Source organism: Ovis canadensis, chromosome 1, assembly GCF_042477335.2.
Source record: "Ovis canadensis isolate MfBH-ARS-UI-01 breed Bighorn chromosome 1, ARS-UI_OviCan_v2, whole genome shotgun sequence".
Taxonomy (NCBI): Eukaryota; Metazoa; Chordata; class Mammalia; order Artiodactyla; family Bovidae; genus Ovis; species Ovis canadensis.
In genome coordinates this window covers 114,503,402-114,527,775 of record NC_091245.1, presented here as the reverse complement: position 1 = coordinate 114,527,775, position 24,374 = coordinate 114,503,402, and the positions used below count along the sequence as shown (strand labels likewise).

General features: G+C 45.6%; 1 protein-coding gene across 3 annotated transcripts in view; it reads left to right on the top strand.

The window, feature by feature from the left end:
* The first annotated feature begins 5,315 nt into the window (after positions 1 to 5,315).
* Positions 5,316 to 24,374, top strand: part of OLFML2B (olfactomedin like 2B) — a 48,867-nt gene continuing 29,808 nt past the window's right edge. For 2 of the 3 annotated variants that reach the window (XM_069547181.1, XM_069547173.1), the window contains exons 1-3: positions 5,606 to 6,361; positions 8,802 to 9,065; positions 11,832 to 11,939. In XM_069547181.1, coding sequence (XP_069403282.1) covers positions 6,188 to 6,361; positions 8,802 to 9,065; positions 11,832 to 11,939 — 546 coding nt within the window. In that variant the 5' untranslated portion in view covers positions 5,606 to 6,187. Of the gene's footprint in view, positions 6,362 to 8,801; positions 9,066 to 11,831; positions 11,940 to 24,374 lie in introns of all 3 variants that reach the window. The other variant, XM_069547191.1, reaches the window with a different exon arrangement.

The window sequence follows — 24,374 nt, the reverse complement described above, 5'->3', positions numbered from 1 at the left end:
GACTCATGGTTATGAAAAGGCTGCCACAGCTCCAGGGGCCATGAGCACAGTCAAAGACAAAGTGGGGGAAAGGTGACACTGGAAAGCTCCTCCCTTCTATTTGTTTATCAGGAAGCAAAATATCTTTTGTAAAAATTCTGCAGATTTATTTTGACTCAATGCCACCTCATGCAAAGAGTTGACTCATTGGAGAAGACTTTGATGATGGGAGGGATTGGGGGCAGGAGGAGAAGGGGACGACAGAGGATGAGATGGCTGGATGGCGTCACTGACTTGATGGACGCGACTCTGAGTGAACTCTGGGAGTTGGTGATGGACAAGGAGGCCTGGCGTGCTGCGATTCATGGGGTCGCAAAGAGTCGGACACGATTGAGCGACTGAACTGAACTGAACTGAGCAAGAATTGAATCACTTTAGCTAACCCTAACTGCAAGAGAGACTGGGAAATTGAATGTCTAGCAAAAGAGAATGGTCAAGGGATATATGGAACTGACTTAAGCCAATTACAATTAGGTCAAACAAAAAAAAAATCTTTTATAAGCCCAAAGAATAATAGAGTGGGAAATGAAAGAGATTGGGTCCTTGATGATGTCACTGAGCCACTAAACCAACTTTCAGATAGTCAACCTCCAGTCTTTTAGAGTGGGAGAAAAAATAAATGAGAATTTGATTAAGCCATTGTTGATTTCCTGTTCCTTGCAGTCCAATGCATGCTAATAGGTACAAAAATGATATTTATGAAGGTAACTAGGAGTACATCCTACTGGACTATTTATAGCCCATTCATTCAACCAATTTAATTGAGTGTCTACTTCCTTCCAGGTACTAGCTAAACTCTGATAATGTGGTGGTGGTTTGGTTGCTAAGTCATATCCAACTCTTACAACCCCATGGACTGTAGCCTGCCAGGATCCTCTGTCCATGGGATTCTCCAGGTAAGAACACTGGCATGGGTTGTCATTTTCTTCTCCAGGAGATCTTCCTGACCCAAGAATCACTACAAGGGAAGCCTCTGGGAATGTGATGGTGAACAAAACCAGACAAAAGCCTGCCGTCATGGAACTACAGCCTAGTGGTGAAGACAGACACAACTGAAACAACTCACAAAGAAGTATAAAAATGTAATTCCCATAACTCTATGAAGAAAAGATACATGGTACTGTGTGTATGTGTTGCTCAGCTGTGTCCAGCTCTTTTTGATCCCATGGACTGTAGCCTGCCAGGCTCCTCTGTCCATGCAATTTTCCAGGCAAAAATACTGCAGTGGGTTGTCATTTTCTACTCCAGGGAATCTCCCTGACCAGGAATCAAACCCATGTCTCCTGTGTTTCCTGCACTTTCGGGTGGTTTCTTTACTACTGTGCCATCTGGGAAACCTGATACTGTGGTACTATGGGAACAGATAAGAGGAAGTATGCTGGAGATGGAGTCAGGAAGTCTTCCCTGAGGAGTGAGCATCAGACTTAGAGCTGAATATGCACATTCAGGCTGATGGCTCTGCCCAGAATGGCTCCTCTCATCTTGCCTACATCTTACTACCTTGCTAAAACCTTCCCATCCTCCCAGCCATCTACCTGTTACTTTTTCATGAAATCCTGACCTTCAACTTGAAGTGACCTAATCCTTCTTTAAGCTCCTTGGGATATGCTCTTACTCTGCCTGACAACTTGAGTAACTTATTCTGCTTACCTCCTTACTCCTAGTCCACTTCTTCAGGAAAACGTGGACTATCTCTTGTTCCAACTAAATATCTAGCAAATTGTCCTATACTTAGCCAACATTCAACACTTATTTTAATTGAACTTTAAAACTATATTTTATAGTTGCTTACTTCCATCTAGTTTTGAAAAAAGATTTGATAGCTTTAATATTCTCTGTGTGATATTTCCACAAGTCCAGATAACTAGAATCTTGAATTTTTTGCCCATAAACTGGGTTTTAAAAAGCTGTTAAGTTATATTAATACTCTGAAGTCTTTACAACCTAAAAGATATTCAGTTCAGTTTAGTTCAGTCACTCAGTCGTGTCCAGCTCTTTGCAACCCAATGGACTGCAGCACACCAGGCTTCCCTGTTCACCTGGAGCCTGCTCAGACTCATGTGCATTGAGTCAATGATGCCATCCAACCATCTCATCCTCTGTCGTCCCCTTCTTCTGCTTTTAATCTTTCCCAGCATCAGGACTTTTCCAGCTAGTCAATTCTTTACATCACACGACCAAGGAGCTTCAGCTTCAGCATCAGACCTTATTTCCTTTAGGATTGACTGGCTTGACTTCCTTAAAGTCCAAGGGACTCTTAAGAGTCTCCTCCAACACCACAGTTCAAAAGCATCAGTTCTTCAGCGCTCAGCTTTCTTTCTGGTTCAACTCGCACATATATGACTATGGGAAAAACCATAGTTTTAACTAGACGCATCTTTGTCAGCAAAATAATGTCTCTGCTTTTTAATATGCTGTCTAGGTTGGTCATAGCTCTTCTTCCAAGGAGCAAGCACCTTTTAATTTCATGACTGCAGTCACTGTCTGCAGTAATTTTGGAGCCCATGTCACTATTTCCATTGTTTCCCCATCTACTTGCCATGAAGTGATTAAAGGGACTGGATGCCATGATCTTTGTTTTTGAATTTTGAGTTTTAAGCCAGCTTTCTCACTCTCCTCTTTCACTTTCATCAACAGGCTCTTTAGTTCCTCTTCTGTTTCTGCCACAAGGGTGATGTCATTTGCATATCTGAGGTTATTGACATTTCTCCCTGCAATCTTGATTCCAGCTTGTGCTTCATCCGCCCAGCATTTCTCATGATGTACTCTGCATAGAAGTTAAATAAGCAGGGTGACAGTGTACAGCCTTGATGTGCTCCTTACCCAATTTGGAACCAGTCCATTGTTCTATGTGTGATTTTAACTATTGCTTCTTGACCTGCATTTGGATTTCTCAGGAGGCAGGTCAGGTGGTCTGGTAGGCCCATCTCTTTAAGAATTTTCCACACTTTGTTGTGATCCACACAGTCAAAGGCTTTGGCATAGTCAATGAAGCAGAAATAATTGTTTTTCTGGAAATCTTTTGCTTTTTCTATGATTCATTGGATGTTTGGACTTTGGCAATTTGATCCCTCGTTCCTCTGCCTTTTCTAAATCCTGCTTGAACATCTGGAAGTTCTTGGTTCACATACATCTGGAATTTCAAGGCTTCTGTTGAAGTCTTGCTTGGAAAATTTTGAGCATGACTTTGCTGGCATGTGAAATGAGTGCAATTGTGCAGTAGTTTGAACATTCTTTGGCATTGACTTTCTTTGGGACTGGAATGAAAATTGACCTTTTCCTGTCCTGTGGTCCCTGCTGAGATTTCCAAATTTGCTGGCATATTGAGTGCAGCACTTTCACAGCATTATCTTTTAGGATTTGAAATAGCTCATCTGGAAATCCATCACCTCCACTAGCTTTGTTCATAGTGATGCATGAAGCTTCCTATGGCCCACTTGACTTCACACTCCAGGATGTCTGGCTCTAGATGAGCGATCACACCATCGTGGTTATCTGGGTCATTAAGATCTTTTTTTTTTTTTGTATAGTTCTTCTGTGTATTCTTGCCACCTCTTCTTAATATCTTCTGCTTCTGTTAGGTCCATACTGTTTCCTTTATTGAGCCTATCTTTGCATGAAATGTTCTCTTGTATCTTTAATTTTCTTGAAGAGATCTCTAGTCTTTCCCATTCTATCGTTTTCCTCTTTCTTCTCATTGATCACTGAGGAAGGCTTTCTTACCTCCTTGCTATTCTTTGGAACTCTGCATTCAAATGGGCATATCTTTCCTTTTCTCCTTTGCCTTTAGCTTCTCTTCTTTTCACAGCTATTTGTAAGCCCTCCTCAGACAACCATGTTGCCTTTTTGCATTTCTGTTTCTTGGGGATGGTCTTGATTACTGCTTCCGGTACCATGTCATGAACCTCTGTCCATAGTTCTTCAGGCACTCTGTCTATCAGATCTAATCCCTTGAATCTATTTGTCACTTCTACTGTATAATTATAAGGCATTTGATTTAGGTCATATCTGAATGGTCTAGTGGTTTTCCCTACTTTTTCAATTTCAGTCTAAATTTTGTAATAAGGAGTTCATGATCTGAGCCACAGTCAGCTCCCCATCTTCGGCTGCAAAGAATATAATCAATCTGATTTCAGTACTGACCATCTGGTGATGTCCATGTGCAGAGTCTTCTCTTGTGCTGTTAGAAGATGATGTTTGCTATGATCAGTGTGTTCTCTTGGCAAAACTCTGTGCTTCTGTCAACTATCATCATTTATATGAGCTGAAATCTCATAGTTTATTATTTAGATTATGAGGACCCTTCTTCCTTACTATAAAAGGCACAGGGTTTGAATTTCCCAAAGATGCGTGACACTTTTCACATCTTCTAAGGGGTCTGGCTCTGTTTTGCATTTCCACAGTTGTCTCAGAAGGTGCAGTGCCTCCTTTAATTCAGACACTGTAAATCGTCACTGTTGGTTTATAAAACGGAACCTAATTAAGGGATACTGTAACACAGCTGCACACTGTTGAAGGTGGACATCTTCTAAGAGATCATCTAATGACAGAGATCCTGACAATTGTCCCAAACCATGAAGACAGTAAGAGTTGTTCCCGTGGACAATCAATTGCGTCTCCAATAGCAGCTGCCGGCTCCCCTCCTCCCTGTCCCACAGACTGTCAGAGATTTACTGAAAAACCTACTCTGTTTGTCTTTAATAATTACACAACTTAGCTATGGTTTTTCCAATAGTCATGTATGGATGTGAGAGTTGGACTATAAAGAAAGCTGAGCGCTAAAGAATTGATGCTTTTGAACTGTGGTGTTGGAGAAGACTCTTGAGAGTCCCTTGGACTGCAAGGAGATCCAACCAGGCCATCCTAAAGGAGATCAGTCCCGGGTGTTCATTGACAGATGTTGACGCTGAAACTCCAATACTTTGGCCACCTGATACGAAGAGCTGACTCATTTGAAAAGACCCCAATGCTGGGAAAGATTGAGGGCGGGAGGAGAAGGGGACGACAGAGGATGAGATGGTTGGATGGCATCACCGACTCAATGGACATGAGTCTGGGTAGACTCCGGGAATTGGTGATGGACAGGGAGGCCTGGCGTGTGCGGTTCATGGGGTCGCAATGAGTCGGACACGACTGAGCGGCTGAACTGAACTGAGGACACTCCTGCAGAGAGTTCAGTAGTTATCCTCTGGGTGGAGGTATTACCAGGTTCTAAAGCTGTGGCAGGCAAGCAAACGACCAGTGGCGCTAAGTTCAAAGCTGCCAAGTGTCTTTCCAGAGTCGTCAGGGAAAAGAAACATCCAAGAGCAAATGTTCCTTCGGTCCTCCAGGTGCAATAAAAGGGGTTGCTGAGGATCCATCTATACTGGCTCTCGCTTGGAGACAGCTCTTGGTACCTACCTGCCAACCCACAGGAAACTCGCTCCTTCGGAGAGAATGGGCACAAGGGATCCCCGAACTTCAAGCACCTGGCTCAGGGTAACTTCTCTCCCCTTTGCGGTCAGATGAAAGAGGCGCCCTTCCGACGTCACCCCTGGAGGGCGTGAGCAGCCGCTGAGGTCGAGTCGGGGGCGGGGTCGGCTGGTCTCCCCGCCGCCGGAGCCCAGGGCGCTTCCCGGTCCTCCTCCTCCTCCGCGCGGTAACTGGCTGCATCCCCGCGGCCCGGCACAATAGAGGCTCCGCCCTCCCTCCGCGCCAGCGCTGCGCGGCGCCCTGGCCCAGCAGCCCTCGCCACCGCCGCCGCTGCCGGCCCCGCACTCCCACAGGGCCCGGGTGCGCCCCCAGGCTTCCCGCCGCCCGCCCCGGCGCGCATCGCCCCGCTCGCATCCGCCGGACCCGCTCCTTCCACCTGAGCCCTCTCCAGAGGACGACGCGCTCGCCTTGCCACCTCCACCTTCCTGTCACCTCCTCCTGCCCTGCGCCCCACTGTCTACCGGCTGATCGCGTCGGGAAGGAGATGACCAGGGTCTCTGGGGCGCACATTCCTGCCCTGCCCGGCCGCACCCAGCTCTAGAGCAGTCACTCTGGGGCTCCAGCCAAGACACCCTCTCGCCTCACTCCTTGCTGAGATACCCGCTCCCCCTGCCCCCTCCGCACCGGACCCCAGCCATTCTTCCAAGGGGCCGAGCTCCCTCTTGTCGCCTTCCTCATGGCCAAGTCTTTGCTGCTAGTTCTCTGCTTCGCTCTGGTTACGACTCTGGGCTGGGGGTACAGCTCTCCCCCCACCGGGACGACCGAGCCCCCAGATGTGCAGACGGTGGCACCCACAGAGGATGAGACTCTGCAAAACGAAGCAGACAACCAGGAGAACGTTTTATCTCAGGTAGGCTGCGAGTCCCATGCCCACTCCTTTTGCCCCAGTGATGGCAAGAGCCTTAAGACGGTCCTCGCTGAAGCGTTCAGAGGCAGCTGGTTGTCCCTCCATTACCGAAGGGGAGGGCTTTTGCTTCTCATTTATCAGAACATTTTCTTAGCTGAAGAGACATGGGTCCTCCTCTCAAAGTCATAGGGTCTTTCAAGGTTACAGAATCAGGAAAAAGGAGAGGAGAAGGAAAGGGAGACACATCACAACTCCCTGAGAAGAAAGAAAAAAATATCAAAACCTTTTGGTTCAAGGGTTGTGGAAAGTATGGCCATCTCTTGTCTGTGTGGCTGTTTGTCAGAACTGGAATGTGAAAACAGGCGGGCGTGTTGGACCGAAGGCAGATGGTGTAACCCATGGGGAGATATTTCATGACATTGAGTGAGACCCCCAGGGAGGAAAGAGAGCGCAACAAGTGTGATGAACGTGAGGTGAGCCCCCAACTTTGGCACTGATGGTAAGTGCCCCCCTCACACTGGGGAGATGAGGTGGAAATGCAGATCCACTCAGGTCTGGCAGATGGTGTCGGAGCCAGGAGTGACAGCGGGTAGGCACAGGATCTGTAACACATCCTTTTACAGAGAGCGTTCACTTGTTTAATTTGCCTCAATCCTCACGCGTGCTTACTCCTGCTCTATAGATAAGGACCATAAGGCTTGAAACGGTAAAGGGCCCTAGAGATGGGCAGACCCAGGTCCTCTGACCGTCTGCAGCCCTGATCTCATGACAGGAAAAAACAGTTCTCTCTAGACTGTTTATTGCATGCTTTCCAGGACCGGCCTGATGATTGTGTGGTGGGTGTCACCTTAATCCTAAGGAGGAGGGACGGCTGAAAAAGGATCCCTATAGTGCTGCCTGTGCCTCTACTAAGCCCTTGGACTGGGGTCCTTGACTCCTTCCTGTAGAAAGAATGATCGGCTCCACTTTGGCATTTATCAGACACTAGTCACCTCACCCTTCCTTTAAGAATAATGCTAATATATGCCCTATGCTCATCCATAACCTCGCACTGACCCCTAAATCAAAAAGACTTAAAAATCCATCACACTGGGGCTCTGGAGGACCATCAACAAAAACTTTCCTGAAACTTGAGCCTCCTGAAAGGAAGGAATTCACCCAGAGTCTCTGAGTAGGGCTATACAGGAATCTAAGCAGAGTTTCGGAGAACAGACAGCTATGATTTTCCATCGGCCCATAAAGACCGGCCACTTAAGTCATCTTGAACTATAACTCTGTCTTCCACTGATCCATTCTGCCTTTGACAACAGTCCTAACACAAATATTAGTATTAGAAGAAACCCAAACTTTGCAAGAAAAACATTACAAGACTTCTTTCCCCCAACTGCATCCCAGGAATATGTCCACTCCAACAAGCCCAGAGCTTGCCTGCCAGGGTCATTACTCAAAGGAAGGAAACCGTTCCCTGTGCCCACAGAGGGAGCCGTGACCTTGGGGATATAGGATGTCTTGCAGAGGAGCTGGGGAGGAGCCTTGTCCCCAGCAAGTGCCTAGGATTGTGGTTCCAGCCTGCCTGCCATTGCGTGTTTTCCTGCCTGGGCGAGCACTCAGAAGGAAATGTTTAGCACTGTGGAGGCAGCAAGTGCTGCCAGTTTGCTTTCCTGGCTTTGGCCTGGGGTTTGGGTGCAGAAGCTATTCTAGGAGCCAAATGAACCCTTGGGCTGAGTAAACCTACTGACATCTGCATCTGTCTCTCTCCTCCCAGTTTCTTTTTTCCAAATCTAACTCATCCTTTGAGGCCACATCAGATACCACTTCCTTCTAGAAGCCACGCTCTGTGGCCTTCTGTTGGAGCTCCCAGTGGACTCCCACATCCGGGGTACTTACCGCTCCCTGCTTGGTGTGATCGTAACTTAGAGACCTCTTGCACAGTAAGCTCTTGAGATCAGGCTCTCTGGCCCATTCATTGCTTTACCTCTCATAGCACCAAGCTTAGTCCCAAGGTGGCACTCAATAAGTGGAGAATGAATGAAGGGGAACAGAAGCCAGTAGTCTTGAAATTGGAATGTCAGTTTTCCAATCCCTCCGTCAATCCTTTCTCCTTTCCCTCTTTAGTCTAAATCTGGATTCTAGCTGAGGCAAGTACTGTTGGAAGAATGATGGAGCTTATTTGTTTTTTTCCTTTAAGTGATAAAAGACTAAGGCTCCCTGAGAAATGCACTCCTTTCCAAAATAAGTAAAGAGAGCTGAACTCAGAGTGCCTTCCAGGAAATGCTAGAGTCAGCAAATTGTGTTGGCGATGACCCCTTCAACTCCGCACCAGAGTTATCGGAGATCTCTGGCTAGCAGCACATCTGACAAAGTGAATGTAGAGCCTTTTTCGGGACCCTGACGGATGCTGGTGTTTGCACAGCCCCAACCTGGTCTCTCTGTCTTTGTCTAGTTGCTGGGAGACTATGACAAAGTCAAGGCCGTGTCTGAGGGCTCGGACTGCCAGTGCAAGTGTGTAGTGCGACCCCTGGGCCGAGATGCCTGCCAGCGGGTCAACGCGGGGACCTCCCGGAAGGAAGACTTCTACACAGTGGAGACCATCACCTCGGGGTCCTCCTGCAAGTGTGCCTGCGTGGCACCTCCGTCCGCCCTCAATCCCTGCGAGGGAGACTTCAGGCTCCAGAAGCTTCGGGAGGCAGACAGCCGGGACTTGAAGGTAGGACCTGGTAGAGGGTGAGGCCTGTGTGAGAGGGACCCATGAGTCTGACAAGGCTTTTGCTGGGGATCAAGGCCTTGGAGTAAGTGGGCCCTGTTTTAGCCTTTAAAGGAGGTTAGGCTCTGGGCCGGAGAGTGTTGTGTGTGGATCCGGAGCTGACAAACTGACAGACTGGTCATTTGCAACTCTAATGTCTGAGGGTGATGCCTAGAGCAAAGTATGCCTCCCTCTCTTTTGGAGCCAAGGAGGCTGGGCCTGGGAGCAGCTGCCAGACCCAGCTAGCCAAAAGAACTCAGCGTTCTTCTCCAGGAAAGTTACTGCCATGATTTACTGTCAGCACAGCAGGCACCCCAGAGACACACAGAGAGCAGTGAGCCTTTAGTCCTCAGTGCAGGAGCTGGGTGACCCAGGGAAGAAGAGGCCTGGGGCCTGCCCTAGGTCCAACCAGCAAACTGCAATCCTGTAGACACAGACCTAGAGACAAGTGTATAGATACCAAGGGGAAAGAGGGAGGTGGGAGGAATTGGGAGACTGGGATTGGCACATATATACTATTGATACTGTATATAAAATAAATAACTAATGAGAATATACTATATAGCACAGGGAACTCTACTTAATTCTCTGGTGACCTGAAGGGCTTCCCTGGTGGCTTAGATGGTAAAGAATCTGCCTGCAGTGCAGGAGACCCAAGTTCAGTCCCTGGGTCAGGAAGATTCCCTGGAGGAGGGCATGGCAACCCACTCCAGTATTCTTGCCTGGAGAATTCCATGGACAGAGGAGCCTGGCAGGCTATAGTCCATGCGGTTGCAAAGAGTCAGACACGAATGGGTTTCCTGAATGGAAAGTAAATCCAAAAAGGAGAAGATATGTGAATATCTGACATGACTTAGCAACTGAACAACAGCAATAATATGTACATGTATGGCTGATTCATTTTTGCTGTACAGTAGAAAATAACACAACACTGTAAAGCAACTATACTCATAATTGGAATCCTATAATCCTGGACCACAGGGTAGGGAAACTCAGGCCCTATCTGGGGCAGCCGCATAGGTCAGCTAAGGCCTTCATCTGATCCCCACCTTCCCCTCTTCATCTGTAGTGTGGGCTCATGGGATAAGCTTGATTTAGAGTCAGACTTGGGTTCAAATCATTGCTAGTGCTTGCTACATGGTGATATGCAAGTTATTCAACTGGCCTGACCTCAGTCTCCTCGAATTAAAAAGTAGGAAGAATAACATCTACCTTTGAGGGTTTTGAGAATAGATGAGATGACAACTATTGAGTACTTGGCACAATGACTGACATATAGTTGGGGCTTGATAGACACATCCCAATAGTGAATGACCATGTAAAGTGCTACTGCTATGCCAGAAGCTGGCGCACACTTGGTAACTGGTCGTCACTGATATTCCTTTAAGCAGAGTTGGGTTTCACCCCACTCTAGTACTCTTGCCTGGAAAATCCCATGGACGGAGGAGCCTGGTAGGCTGCAGTCCATGGGGTCCCTAAGGGTCGGACGTGACTCAGCGACTTCACTTTCACTTTTCCCTTTCATGCATTGGAGGAGGAAATGGCAACCCACTCCAGTGATCTTGCCTGGAGAATCCCAGGGACAGGGGAGCCCGGTGGGCTGCCATCTATGGGGTCGCACAGGGTTGGACATGACTGAAGCGACTTAGCAGCAGCAGCAACAGCAGCAGGGTTTACCAGTAAAATGAGTGTCCCAGAATTCAGCCATGTCACTCAGAGCTGCAGCTCTGCTGTGAAACAATTTCTGAACCAAAGGCACAATCACTCAGTTATAGGATTGGACTCTTGGGGGGTTCTGAAACAATAGCAGGCAACATTTTAGGAATCAGAGAATCATCACAGTGCATACTCACTGGCTGCCCTTCCGTGGCTCTCACCTAGACTTCAGCTATCTTCATCTGATGGAGAGGAAAGAGATCTTTGAAACATGAGTGCTTCACACATAGAGTTCTTATCTGATAGAAAGGCTGTGGGGCACACGTATGTCCAGCAGACTTTCCCAGGGATAGTCCTTGGCAGGGAGGCTCACTTTAAGCATCTCTCATGCTTCCTGTGCCTAAACTTTGCATGACCTGGATGTCACCAGCACCTCAGCCACCTTTCTCCCACTGGATCTGTACTGGCAGGGAGGACAGTGTCAAAAAAAATTGAGAAAGCTGGGTACCCATGACAACTTGCCACCTTAAAGGAGGGCCTCTGGGTCTCTTTTACCTCCCAGGGGCAGTTTTGCTTTTAGTGCTAAGGTAAAGCTTGCTGGTGTCTTCCAGGGACTTCAGCAGACACTGCATGGAAGTATTTCAGAAGCATATCCTCAAGGCACTGATGTTAATAAGCCACTTTGTTGAGTTTATATATCACTTGTTATGGGCCAGGGTATCATGGGGAATCGAGGATGAAGATGACATTGCACTGCTTTCAAGGAGCTCACAGTCTAGTAGGAAAGACAGACATGCATCCAACTGATAGACTTAATAAAGGAAGTACAAGCAGTTTAGTGAAGCTATTCAGACCTCAGTTGACTTGTAGGATTCTATCTTCTTAACCATATACTCATAGACAGAACACACCTACACCATTGGATCTGCCTATCCGCCCGCATAAGCGCCAGTTTCTGAGGGCCACCTCACAATTCCTGGCTAGTGGTGTCCCTGTCCACCCTCCAACACGGAGACGTCTCCCTCTCGGTCTATCTGCACCAGCCTTAGACTGATGCCTGCCCTTGTTTCGTAGCTCTCCACCATTATAGACATGCTGGAAGGAGCTTTCTACGGCTTGGATCTCCTGAAGCTGCATTCAGTTACCACCAAACTGGTGGAGCGAGTGGACAAGCTGGAGGAGGTAAGGAAGATTCTAGATTTCTATATCTTTCTCTTGATCAAACCTCAAAGTGTATAAGCATGTACCCTGGTTATATTTAACTCATTATTCTTTGGAAAGAAAAAAAATATACATAAAACACTCATCCAAAATCATGCCAAATTGTTGGTGATAAAAAGAAATAGTGAAATATAAATGTAAATACCTTCTTTTTCCCATATATAAGAACCACTAAACAATGTATATCTACTTTCCCCTTGACTTCGCAGGAACTCAGAGCTGAATAAAATGTAAAAAGTACAATAAGTATCTTACTTCATATTTTAAGGTGGAGTCATCTCTCTTCTGGGTATATGGTTAATAATTTCCTCTCTTAAAGAAACTATTCTGGTGCATGTCTCTGTGTGTGTTAGAGAGAAGGGGCAATAATCCATCTCAAATCCATTTTAGAAAAAAAAGACATAAAATGTTTACTAATAAATAATACCCCTTATTGGAAACCATTCAGGCTGCTCACCTCCAGGAAAAGTAGACTAGTAATGTAATGTCCGTAGACAGAGATGCATTTGTATGACTGAGTTCGAAAGAGATGCACAGCTGGAGCTATGGTTTTCACAGCTGATAGGAGATTGAAGTCGTAAACAGTAATGTTGACATTGATTTGTTGTTGTGATGCTTCAACATGTAAATAAGCAATCATGTAATTATCAGAAAAGGAATGATCATCGTTCAGCCTGATGGATGAGAAGTTTATTGACTGGCATCCAGTCCTTGAATGAATTCTTGAAGCAGTGGCTCAAAGAGCTGCTACTTCAAGTAGAAAACTATTTACTTTTTAGAATGTTAATGTAAGATAAATTTAATAATGAGATGACTGTAAATATATTATTATTCCTCATGAAAAAGTGGGCTTTGGGGGGTCTCTCATGGAGAAGCTGAGGTTCCCTGGTGGGTGATTAGTTGAGATAGCAGATGTAAGTAAGAAGGTGTATGTAAGGCTCTTCAGTTCAGCTCAGTTCAGTTCAGTCGCTCAGTCGTGTCCGACTCTTTGCAACCCCATGAATTGCAGCACGCCAGGCCTCCCTGTCCATCACCATCTCCCGGAGTTCACTCAGACTCACATCCATCGAGTCCGTGATGCCATCCAGCCATCTCATCCTTGGTCGTCCCCTTCTCCTCCTGCCCCCAATCCCTCCCAGCATCAGAGTCTTTTCCAATGAGTCAACTCTTCGCATGAGGTGGCTAAAGTAGTGGAGCTTCAGCTTTAGCATCATTCCTTCCAAAGAAATCCCAGGGCTGATCTCCTTCAGAATGGACTGGTTGGATCTCCTTGCAGTCCAAGGGACTCTCAAGAGTCTTCTCCAACACCACACTTCAAAAGCATCAGTTCTTCGGCACTCAGCCTTCTTCACAGTCCAACTCTCACATCCATACATGACCACAGGAAAAACCATAGCCTTGACTAGATGGACCTTAGTCGGCAAAGTAATGTCTCTGCTTTTGAATATACTATCTAGGTTGGTCATAACTTTTCTTCCAAGGAGTAAGCATCTTTTAATTTCATGGCTGCAGTCACCATCTGCAGTGATTTTGGAGCCCCCCAAAATAAAGTCTGAAACTGTTTCCACTGTTTCGCCATCTATTTCCCATGAAGTGATGGGACCGGATGCCAGGCTCCTCAGGCGGGCAAAAAAAGCCACTGGACCAGGAGTCAGGACAGTGAATTACTCTTTGTTTGCCATGCCCACGCAGCCATATCTCACTTTTCCCATCTGTGAAGTGGGAAAGGTCCGCTGCCTACTTTGTGTGTTTCCTGAGGGGATAAAGTTGAACAAAGTACTCAGGTTATGACCAATGAGAGAGTGGGGGCAAATATCCCTCTGTTGCTTTGCCAGGAGAACTGAGATAAGGATGATGAAACGTTATGGTTTCAAGGATTGATTTCAGCACACTCCTTACACTCCTAAAACGTTCCCAGAAAGAGAACACCACATACAGATGGCCAACATCACATGAGAAGATGCTCAAGATGGCTGATTATTAGAGAAATGCAAATCAAAACTACAATGAGGTATCACCTCATACCTGACAGAATGACCATCATCAAAAAAATCTACAAACAATAAATGCTGGAGAGAATGTGGAGAAAAGGGAACCCTCCTGTACTGTTGATGGGAATGTAAACTGATACAGCCACTGTGGAGAACAGTATGGAGATTCCCTAAAAACCTAGGAATAACACTACCATATGACCCAGCAAGCCCACTACTGGGCATGTACCCTGAGAAAACCGTAATTCAAAAAGCCACATGTATCCCAATGTTCATTTCTATTAAACATTTACAATAGTCAGGACATGGAAGCAACCTCAAATCCATTGACAGATGAATGGATAAAGAAATTGTGGTATGTATATACAAGGGAATATTTCAGTTCAGTTCAGTCGCTCAGTCATGTCTGACTCTTTGCAACCCCATGAATCGCAGCATGCCAGGCCCCCCATCCATCACCAACTCTTGGAGTTCACTCAGACTCACATCCATCGAGTCAGTGACGCCATCCAGCCATCTCATCCTCTGTCGTCCCCTTCTCCCCCTGCTCCCAATCCCTCCCAGCATCAGAGTCTTTTCCAATATTACTCAGCCAAAAAAATAAACGAATTTGAGTCAGTTCTAATGAGGTGGATGAAACTAGAGCCTATTATACAGAGTGAAGTAAATCAGAAAGAGAAAAACAAATATTCTATATTAATGCATATATATGGAATATAGGAAAATGGCACAGATCAACCTATTTGCAGGGCAAGGATAGAGACGCAGATGTAAAGGACAGACTTGTGAACACATGGGAGGAGAAAGTGGGATGAATCGAGAGTGTAGCATTGACAAATCCGTATGTAAGAAGAGTCCGAAATGCAGTGCTTGGATGCACTGTTGTGTCTCTGAAACAACAGAATAATCTCTGTTCATTTCCAAGGCAAACCATACAGTATCATGGTAATCCAAGTCTATGCCCCGACCAGTAATGCTGAAGAAGCTGATTTGAATGGTTCTCTGAAGACCTACAAGACCTTTTAGAACTAACACCCAAAAAAGATGTCCTTTTCATTATAGGGGACTGGAATGCAAAAGTAGGAAATCAAGAAACATCTTGAGTAACAGGCAGATTTGGCCTTGGAGTACAGAATGAAGCAGGGCAAAGGCTAATATAGTTCTGCCAAGAGAACACACTGGTCATAGCAAACATCTTCTTCCAACAACGCAAGAGAAGACTCTACACATGGACATCACCAGATGGCCAACACCGAAATCAGATTGATTATATTCTTTGCAGCCAAAGATGGAGAAGCTCTATACAGTCAACAAAAACAAGACCAGGAGCTGACTGTGGCTCAGATCATGAACTCCTTATTACCAAATTCAGACTTAAATTGAGAAAGAAGGGAAAACAACCAGACCATTCAGGTATGACCTAAATCAAATCCCTTATGATTATACAGTGGAAGTAAGAAATAGATTTCAAGGGATTAGATTTGATAGAGCGCCTGATGAACTAAGGACGGAGGTTCGTGACATTGTACAGGAGACAGGGATCAAGACCATCCCCAAGAAAAAGAAATGCAAAAAAGCAAAATGGCTGTCTGAGGAGGCCTTAGGAATAGCTGTGAAAAGAAGGGTACCGAAAAGCTAAGAGGAAAAGGAAAGATAGACCCATTTGAATGCAGAGTTCCAAAGAATAGCAACGGGAGATAAGAAAGCCGTCCTCAGCTATAAAGCAAAGAAATAGAGGAAAACAATAGAATGGGAAAGACTAGAGATCTCTTCAAGGAAATTAGAGATGCCAAGGGAACATTTCATGCAAAGATGGGCTCAATAAAGGACAGAAATGGTATGCACCAATAGAAGCAGAAGATATTCAGAAGAGATGGCAAGAATACACAGAACTGTACAAAAAAGATCTTCACGACCCAGATAATCATGATGGTGTGGGCACTCACCTAGAGCAGACATCCTGGAATGTGAAGTCAAATGGGCCTTAGGAAGCATCACTATGAGCAAAGCTAGTGGAGGTGATGGCATTCCAGTTGAGCTATTTCAAATCCTGAAAGATGATGCTATGAAAGTGCTGCACTCAATATGCCAGCAAATTTGGAAAACTCAGCAGTGGCCGCAGGACTGGAAAAGGTCAGTTTTCATTCCAATCCCAAAGAAAGGCAATGACAAAGAATGCTCAAACTACTGCACAATTGCACTCATCTCACATGCTAGTAAAGTAATGCTCAAAATTCTCCAAGCCAGGCTTCAGCAATATGTGAACCGTGAACTTCCAGGACCAGTTCAAGCTGGTTTTAGAAGAGGCAGAGGAACCAGAGATCAAATTGTCAACATCTGCTGGATCATGGAAAAAGCAAGAGAGTTCCAGAAAAACATCTATTTCTGCTTTATTGACTATGCCAAAGGCTTTGACTGTGTGGATCACAATAAACTGGAAAATTCTTCAAGAGATGGGAATACCAGACCACCTGACCTGCCTCTTGAGAAACGTGTATGCAGGTCAGAAAGCTACAATTAGAACTGGACATGGAACAACAGACTGGTTCCAAACAGAGAAAGGAGTACGTCAAGGCTGTATATTGTCACCCTGCTTATTTAACTTCTATGCAGAGTACATCATGAGACGTGCTGGAAGAAGCACAAGCTGGAATCAAGATTGCAGGGAGAAATATCAATAACCTCAGATATGCAAATGACACCACGTTCATGGCAGAAAGTGAAGAACTAAAGAGTCTCTTGATGAAAGTGAAAGAGGAGAGTGAAAAAGTTGGCTTAAAGCTCAGCATTCAGAAAACTAAGATCATGGCATCCAGTCCCATCACTTCATGGCAGATAGATGGGGAAACAGTGGAAACAGTATCAGACTTTATTTTTGGGGGCTTGAAAATCACTGCAGATGGTGACTGTAGCCATGAAATTAAAAGATGCTTGCTTCTTGGAAGGAAAGTTATGACCAGCTTAGACAGCATATTAAAAAACAGAGACATTACTTTGCCAACAAAGGTCCATCTGTTCAAGGCTATGGTTTTTCCAGGAGTCGTGTATGAATGTGAGAGTTGGACTATAAAGAAAGCTGAGTGCAGAAGAATTGATGCATTTGAACTGTGGTGTTGTAGAAGACTCTTGAGAGTCCCTTGGACTGCAAGGAGATCCAACCAGTCCATCCTAAAGGAGATCAGTCCTGGGTGTTCATTGGAAGGACTGATGGTGAAGCTGAAACTCCAATACTTTGGCCACCTGATGCGAAGAGCTGACTCATTTGAAAAGACCCTGATGCTGGGAAAGATTGAGGGCGGGAGGAGAAGGGGACAACAGAGGATGAGATGGTTGGATGGCATCACTGATTCAATGGACATGGGTTTGGGTGGACTCCAGGAGTTGGTGGTGGGAAGGGAGGCCTGGCATGCTGCGGTTCATGGGGTCGCAAAGAGTCAGACACAACTGAGCGGCTGAACTGAACTGAACTGAACTGATATGTAAAACAGATAACTGATGGGAAGCTGCTGTATGACACGGGGAGCTTGGCCCAGCACTCTGTGATGACCTGGAGGAGTAGGGTGGGGATTGGGGTGGGAGGGAGGCACAAGAGCCAAGGTATACATGTATACTTACAGCTGCTTCATGTTGCTGTACGGCAGAAACCAACACAACATTGTAAAGCAATTATCCTCCAATTAAAAAAAAATGTTTAAAGATAGAGAACACCAGAGCCTCCTCAACTACCCGTAGGCTTAACTCCCTCAGTGCTGGGATGAAGTGCTGTCTGAACGTGGCCGTTTGCTCTGGGAGGGTTGGTAGGTCCATGGTCGCTTCAGTTGTGAGGTCTAATGAGCAGGGTCAGGGTACTGGAGCCCAAACTTGGAGGCAGGCCAAGGTGCCCAATAGGATCTTCTTGCCAGTTTACTCTTATCACCCCACTCCTCCTGGAGGGGCTCCCTAAGAGAATCAGGCTACTTGGCATCTTGAGTCTTTCCTTCCCTGATAGTAATAGCTAGACTGATGGGATTAGGAATGGTCAACAGCATCTTACTACCAATGGACTTCATGCAGGCTTGGGATTCTTTCTCCTCCTTAGAACCAGCGTCTGATTCTTTCGAATGGGTTCAAAAGGAATTAGACCAGGATCTAGTTGGACCTTCGAAGTTGAAAAGTACCTCCCTTTCTCTTGGCCCCTGGAACCATCCAGATGTGCAGGAACATCAGTGACAGCCTCCTCTTCTGCTTTTACCTGACTTGGCAGCCACATGTTTTTCATTCTCTCTGGAGAACACAGCCTGGGAAAGATGGCTCTGGGGGTAGAACACAGTGCCCATGAGGCCAAGCAAGGTCAGGCACTCAGCTCTGAGAAGGCCAGTGCGCTGAGCTTTGTTGAAGGGTATAATCTGTTTCCAGCCTTGTCTAGCAGCTGAGCCCTCTCTGCTGGCAAAGGATGGGGCTGTGGGTGAATTTGGTGCAATGCCGCCACCCAGCAGCATCTATCTTCTGAACAGCCACAGTCACTGGGTTTTCGCCAAAACTAACCATAGTTACATTGATGAGAGCTATCTCTTTTTCAAAACTATGGAATGTTTAGTAGCAAGAACTGGAACCTTTTAATCGTCATCATCATCATCATCCCTTATATTTGTATAGCTTTAGTGGTTTTACTTAGTGGCTTCCCTGGGGGCTCAGTGGTAAAGGATCTGCCTGCAATGCAGGAAATGCAGGAGACATGGGTTCAATCCCTGGGTCAGGAAGATCCCCTGGAGGAAGGGCATGGCAACCCACTCCAGTATTCTTGCCTGGAGAATCCCGTGGACAGTGGAACCTGGTGAGCTATAGTCCCTGGGGTCACAAAGAGTTGGACATGACTGAAGTGACTTAGCAGCAGCAGCAGCAGCAGCAGTAGTTTTAAAGCACCCCATTTACATTTAGTTTCTTTGTTCCTATGAGCTGGATAAGATATGAGACCAAAGGAAATTTAAATGGTTTTCCTACAGACACAGTGCTGGGAAAGAATCGGCTGGAGCTCAGGTCTTCTGGTTCCTTGTCCAGACTCTTTCTAATAAACCTTATAAGCATCTTCAAATTATTGCTAGTTGCCCTGGGAGCGTCAGTTTTTCCTAACCAGACTTATAGCAATAGTCCTTCCAAGGGAATTTCTAGGCAGAACCATGGCCATATCCCATAAATCCTGTTAAATAGGATTAAAGTTGAGTTAGGGAAGGTCCCATCCAGTGAAAGTTTCCCCAACAGGCAGCCCAAGATGACGAGGTGCTTTGGTGTGACAGTGAATAATGATGGCCCTGGGCCTTGGGCCCACAGACCAGAGTCTCTTGTCTTTGAGTCTGGCCACTCGTCTCCTGGCTTTTGCTGGCCAACTCTGTCTGCAGTCTGCGTACATTGAAAAGGCAGAATGTTGGGTAAATGGAAAAAACACTCCTTCTCCAGCCTGACTCTGCAGGAGGAATGGAATTGAACCTCTGCTCCTGGCCTTTGGATATTCTTGAATCCCAAGGAGAGTTCTTTGGAGGTCAGACCAGACAAAAGGGGTCAAATGGAGGGGCATTTTGCCCAGAGTAAGATCAGAACTTGGCAGAAGAAGCAGGCACATACACATGTGTACATCCACCTCGGCTCTGCAGGAGGATTTAAGAATGGAAACTCCATTTGCAGATGAAAGAGGAAGGAAGGAGAGAGAAATGGAATCTAAACTGTTGAGAGAATCTCACCTCCTGGTAAAGTGAGCTCTGGGAGCTCTGCTTGGTGGAGTGATTTTGGTTGAACTTGTGTTTTAAATGGTGAAAAATAGCACATGCATAGGACAGTGCGTAAACAATGAATGTACAGCTTAGCAAATCATTGTAAAGCAAATACCGTGCAGCCACCACCCAGTTCAAGAAACAGAGCAGTGCTAACACCCTAAAAGCTCCCCACATGCCCTCTTCCCACTTATTAGTTTGGTGCAAATGTAATTGCAGTTTTGGACTGTGAATTTTAAATCATTTTAACTAGGCTCAAACACAGCTTTATTAATTAAAAATAGGAACCATTACAATCAGCACATTTTTGCCAATGAGAAATGTTTGATTATTTCTGTAGCATAAAAATTCATACTTTGGGATTCAACGAACTCTTGGAAAGCATTTTCTGCCTCCTGCTGGCTGTGGAAACATTTTCCGTGCAAAAAGTGGTCAAGATCAAGATGCTTGAAAAAGTAGTAGTGGGTTGGCAATAGGTCAGGTGAATATGGTGGATGTGGCAAAACTTGGTAGCCCAGTTCATTTAACTTTTGAAGCGTTGGTTGTGCAACGTGTGGTCGGGCGTTGTCGTGGAGAAGAATGGGGCCCTTTCTGCTGACTGATGCAGGCTGCAGGCATTGCAGTTTTCATTGCATCTCATCGATCCGCTGAGCGTGCTTCTCAGATGGAATGGTGTCACCAGGATTCAGAAAGTTGTAGTGGATCAGATTAGCAGCAGACAACCAACCAGTGACCATGACTTTTTTGGTGCACGTTCGGCTTTGGGAAGTGCTTTGGAGCTTCTCGGTCCAACCACTGAGCCAGTTATCGTATACAATCCACTTTCCATCACATGCCACAACCCATTTGGGAAATAGTTTGTTGCTGTTGCATAGAGTAAGAGAAGAGAGCACTTCAAAATGACGATTTAAAAAAAATTTCCGGACAGCCCATGAGGCACCCACTTCCTGAGCTTTTCCACCTTTGCAGTTTGTTTCAAATGCCAAACTACTGTAGAATGGTTGATGTTGAGTTCTTTGCCAACTTCTCATGTAGTTGTAAGAGGATTAGGTTCAATGATGGCTCTGAGTTGTCATTGTAACTTCTTATGTGCAGCCACTGTGCTGCTCAGCTTCAAGGCTCTCAACTCTTGCAAAACTTCTCGCACTGTACACCACTGCACGGTATGTTCATTAGCAGTTCCCGGACTAGATGTGTGGCTGATGTTGCAAGATGTCTTGCCACTTTACAACCCATTTTTGAACTCAAATAAGAAAATTGCTCGAATTTGCTTTCTGTCTAACTTCATTTCCATAGTCTAAGGTAAATATAAAACAGCAAGTTATGTTATAAGCAAAAAAAACATAAAGCAAGAAATGCACATTAAAATGAGGTATAACATGACCACATTTATTTAGAATTATTCCAATTTCAAATGGCAAATTTCAACAACGCAAAACCTCAGTTCTTTTTACCCCAGCCTAATACATCCCATCCCTGAAAGGACGCTCTATCCTTAATTTTATCATCTTCCTTGCTTTTCTTTACAGTTTCATCACCTAAAGATACATCCCTAAATACAATAGTTTTGTTTGTTTTTTAACTTTAAATACATAGAACCCTATAGAAGTATGTGTGTATGTGTGTTGGGTTTCTTTCATTCAACTTAGAGTGTTTATGTCAATTCTGTGGCTTGCAGTTCATTAATTTTTATTCCTGTGTAGTATTCTAGTGTGAGATTATACCGCAATTTGCTGATCTTGCCTACTGGTGGTGAATATGGGTGCTATTTTTAGTTTTGTGATTCATACTAGCCCCAGGAGTGCCCCTCTAAAAGCCCGTCCCATACATGCATACATTTCTTTATGATATGTAAGTGGGAATGAGACTACTGGGCTGTTATGCTTATCACCAATTTTAAGGGATATGATTGGCCTTCTGCGTCCACATGTTTTGCATCAATAGATTCAACCCATCGTGGCCAAAATATTGGAGCTTCAGCTTTAGCATCAGTCCTTCCAATGAATAAAATGGTGTAGTATTTGCATAAAACTCACAGACATCTTACCATATACTTTAACTCATCTCTAGATTACTCACAATACCTAATACAATGCAAATGTTATGTCAATATGTGGCAAATTCAATGTTTGTTTTCTGGAGCTTTCTGGAATTTGAGGGGGGGGTAGTATTTATGATCCACCTGATGCAAAGAGCTGATGGAAAAGACCCTGGGATGCTGGGAAAGATTGAGGGCAGGAGGAAAAGGGGGTGACAGGATGAGATGGTTGGATGGCATCATAGACTCAATTGACAAGAGTTTGAGCAAACTCCAGGAGATAGTGGAGGACAGAGAAGCCTGATGTGCTTCAGTCCATGGGGTCGACAAGAGTCTGATACAACTGAGCGACTGAACAACACCCTTTCATATAAAGGACTTGAATGGATTCTCTTATCTGTTCTCGGGGGTCCTAGAACTAATTTCCTGCAGATACCAAGGGGCAACTTTATTGCCATACTGTTCTCCCAAGTGGCACCTCTAGCAGGGTGTGAATACTCCATACACATTCTTACCGAAACTTGGTATTGACAGACTTTCTAATTTTTATAATTTTGGAGCATGTATCTTAGCATAACCATTTCATTGTGTTTCAGAAACTTATGCCTCAAAACATCTTTCCTGTTCACGTAGTAGAGGCCTGAAACCGCATGGGCATTTCTCTAGAACTGGTCCAAGTAAAAGGACATCTAAGGTGGTCAGTGGTCCAAGAACCTTCAGTGTGGTAGATCCAGACTCACCCTTTTTTGAAAATGGCTGGGAAAGGGAAAGGGATGCACGAAGTAGCGGTATGTATTGGAGTTGAAGTGGGTGTTGGCACAAATATGGAGAAGGCGATGGCACCTCACTCCTGTACTCTTGCCTGGAAAATCCCATGGACGGAGGAGCCTGGTGGGCTGCAGTCCATGGGGTCACACAGAGTCAGACATGACTGAAGTGACTTAGTAGTAGCAGCAGCAGCAGCAGCAGGCACAAATATGGGCTTCCCAGGTGGCACTAGTAGTAAAGAACTCGCCTGCCAATGCATAAGACGTAAGAGATGAGGGTTCAATCCCTGGGTGGGAAGGAAGATCCCCTGGAGAAGGGAATGGCAACCCACTCCAATATTATTGCCTAGAGAATCCCATGGACAGAGGAACCTGGCAGGCTACAGTCCATAGGGTCACAAAGAGTCGGACACGGCTGAATGACTAAGCACAGGGCGGGCGCAGAGTATAGGTGCCAGGAGAGATAGGAATTAGAAGTCTAGAAGGAAAAGGCAAAGGCAGAACCTCATTGCATGGCCCTTTTCACTCAAGGGCACAGATTCAGCCCAGAAGACTTTTGCTCTGAGTGCACTCAGAGATACAAAGACTTGTAGGCTGCCCAGGCCTAAAAGTGCCTTCTGATGGCGGCAGGACAAGAGGCAACGGTTCAGCTGTAGTACCGCCTACTGCTTCCAGGAGTCAATTTATTCCCGAAGCAAAGAAAAAGACAAACAGAGGGACAGGTCATTAAAATAATTTATTCTAGCTTCAAGGCTTTCGTTGAATGAAGTCATGCCCATAAAAACTGCAAAACTTTGTGAAGAAATGCCCCACCCCCGCTTAGCTGCAGGACACCTGTCAACATTTATAATTACTTGGAGGTGACTGTTTACACATGTGCTCTTGCATATGTGTGGGTGCCTAGCCCAGGGTCTTAAAATAGTTGCATGCCTATTTCCACAGCTTTCCAAAGTGTGATTTCTGTTGCCCAAGTGTATGTGTGTGGCTCTTCCCCTCGCACCTGCCTGCTGGAGTTTGCAAACCCCATCCATGAATACAGATGGCTCTGTGGAACCTTGTGTGTCATCTGAAGGCTTTTCTCCTGATAATGTTGCATCCAAGTGAGATTTAAAGTCCACAATGGATTTACCAGACCCAGAGCTGGCCCTCTCCCCAGAATGTGTTGGCATAAGCGTTGCTGAGGGCTTCTCCCCCAGACGTAAGGATTTGGTGGCCTTTGTGTTTCTGGTCTGGAAGGCAAGATCAAAAGATCGTTCCTGACACTGGGGGATATATCTCTTTACCAACTAATGGGGAAATGTAACTTTGTCTGTGCAGACCTGGCCATGAGTCAGGGGAGCTGTCTCTTTCCAAGCCTCTCCTTTCTGCCCTCCCTCCACTCACATCGAGATACCAAGTGCACTCTCTTCCGATCGTTCACAGAAGGGTTTGCTGTAAATCATTTCACTCTCCTCACTCCAGTGTGGCCTTGGAAAGGAGTGTCACTCACCCTGCCTGACCAGAGTGTCCTCATCTGTGAAATGAGAAAGGATTGGAGAGAAGATTTCTAAGATATATTTCAGTTCCCATGTTAATTCACATCTTAGTAAGGGCTCAGGTCAATATATTACCTCTCCAGGGTTGTATACACTTCAAATCTAATTTGTCACCGTGGCATTGAAAGGTTTTCATCTTGGCTAAAGGGATTTACGGTGTGAGCATCCATCCTACATCCACTGGCCTAGGAATAGCTTGGAGCTGCCACAACATAAGGGAATGCATGGCTGTACTTCCAGGGTTGGTCATCAAAGGCCTAGAACTTCTTGCTCTTTGTGTGTTTGACTATCTTCCAGGCTCTGAATGTCTTGAGGACGACC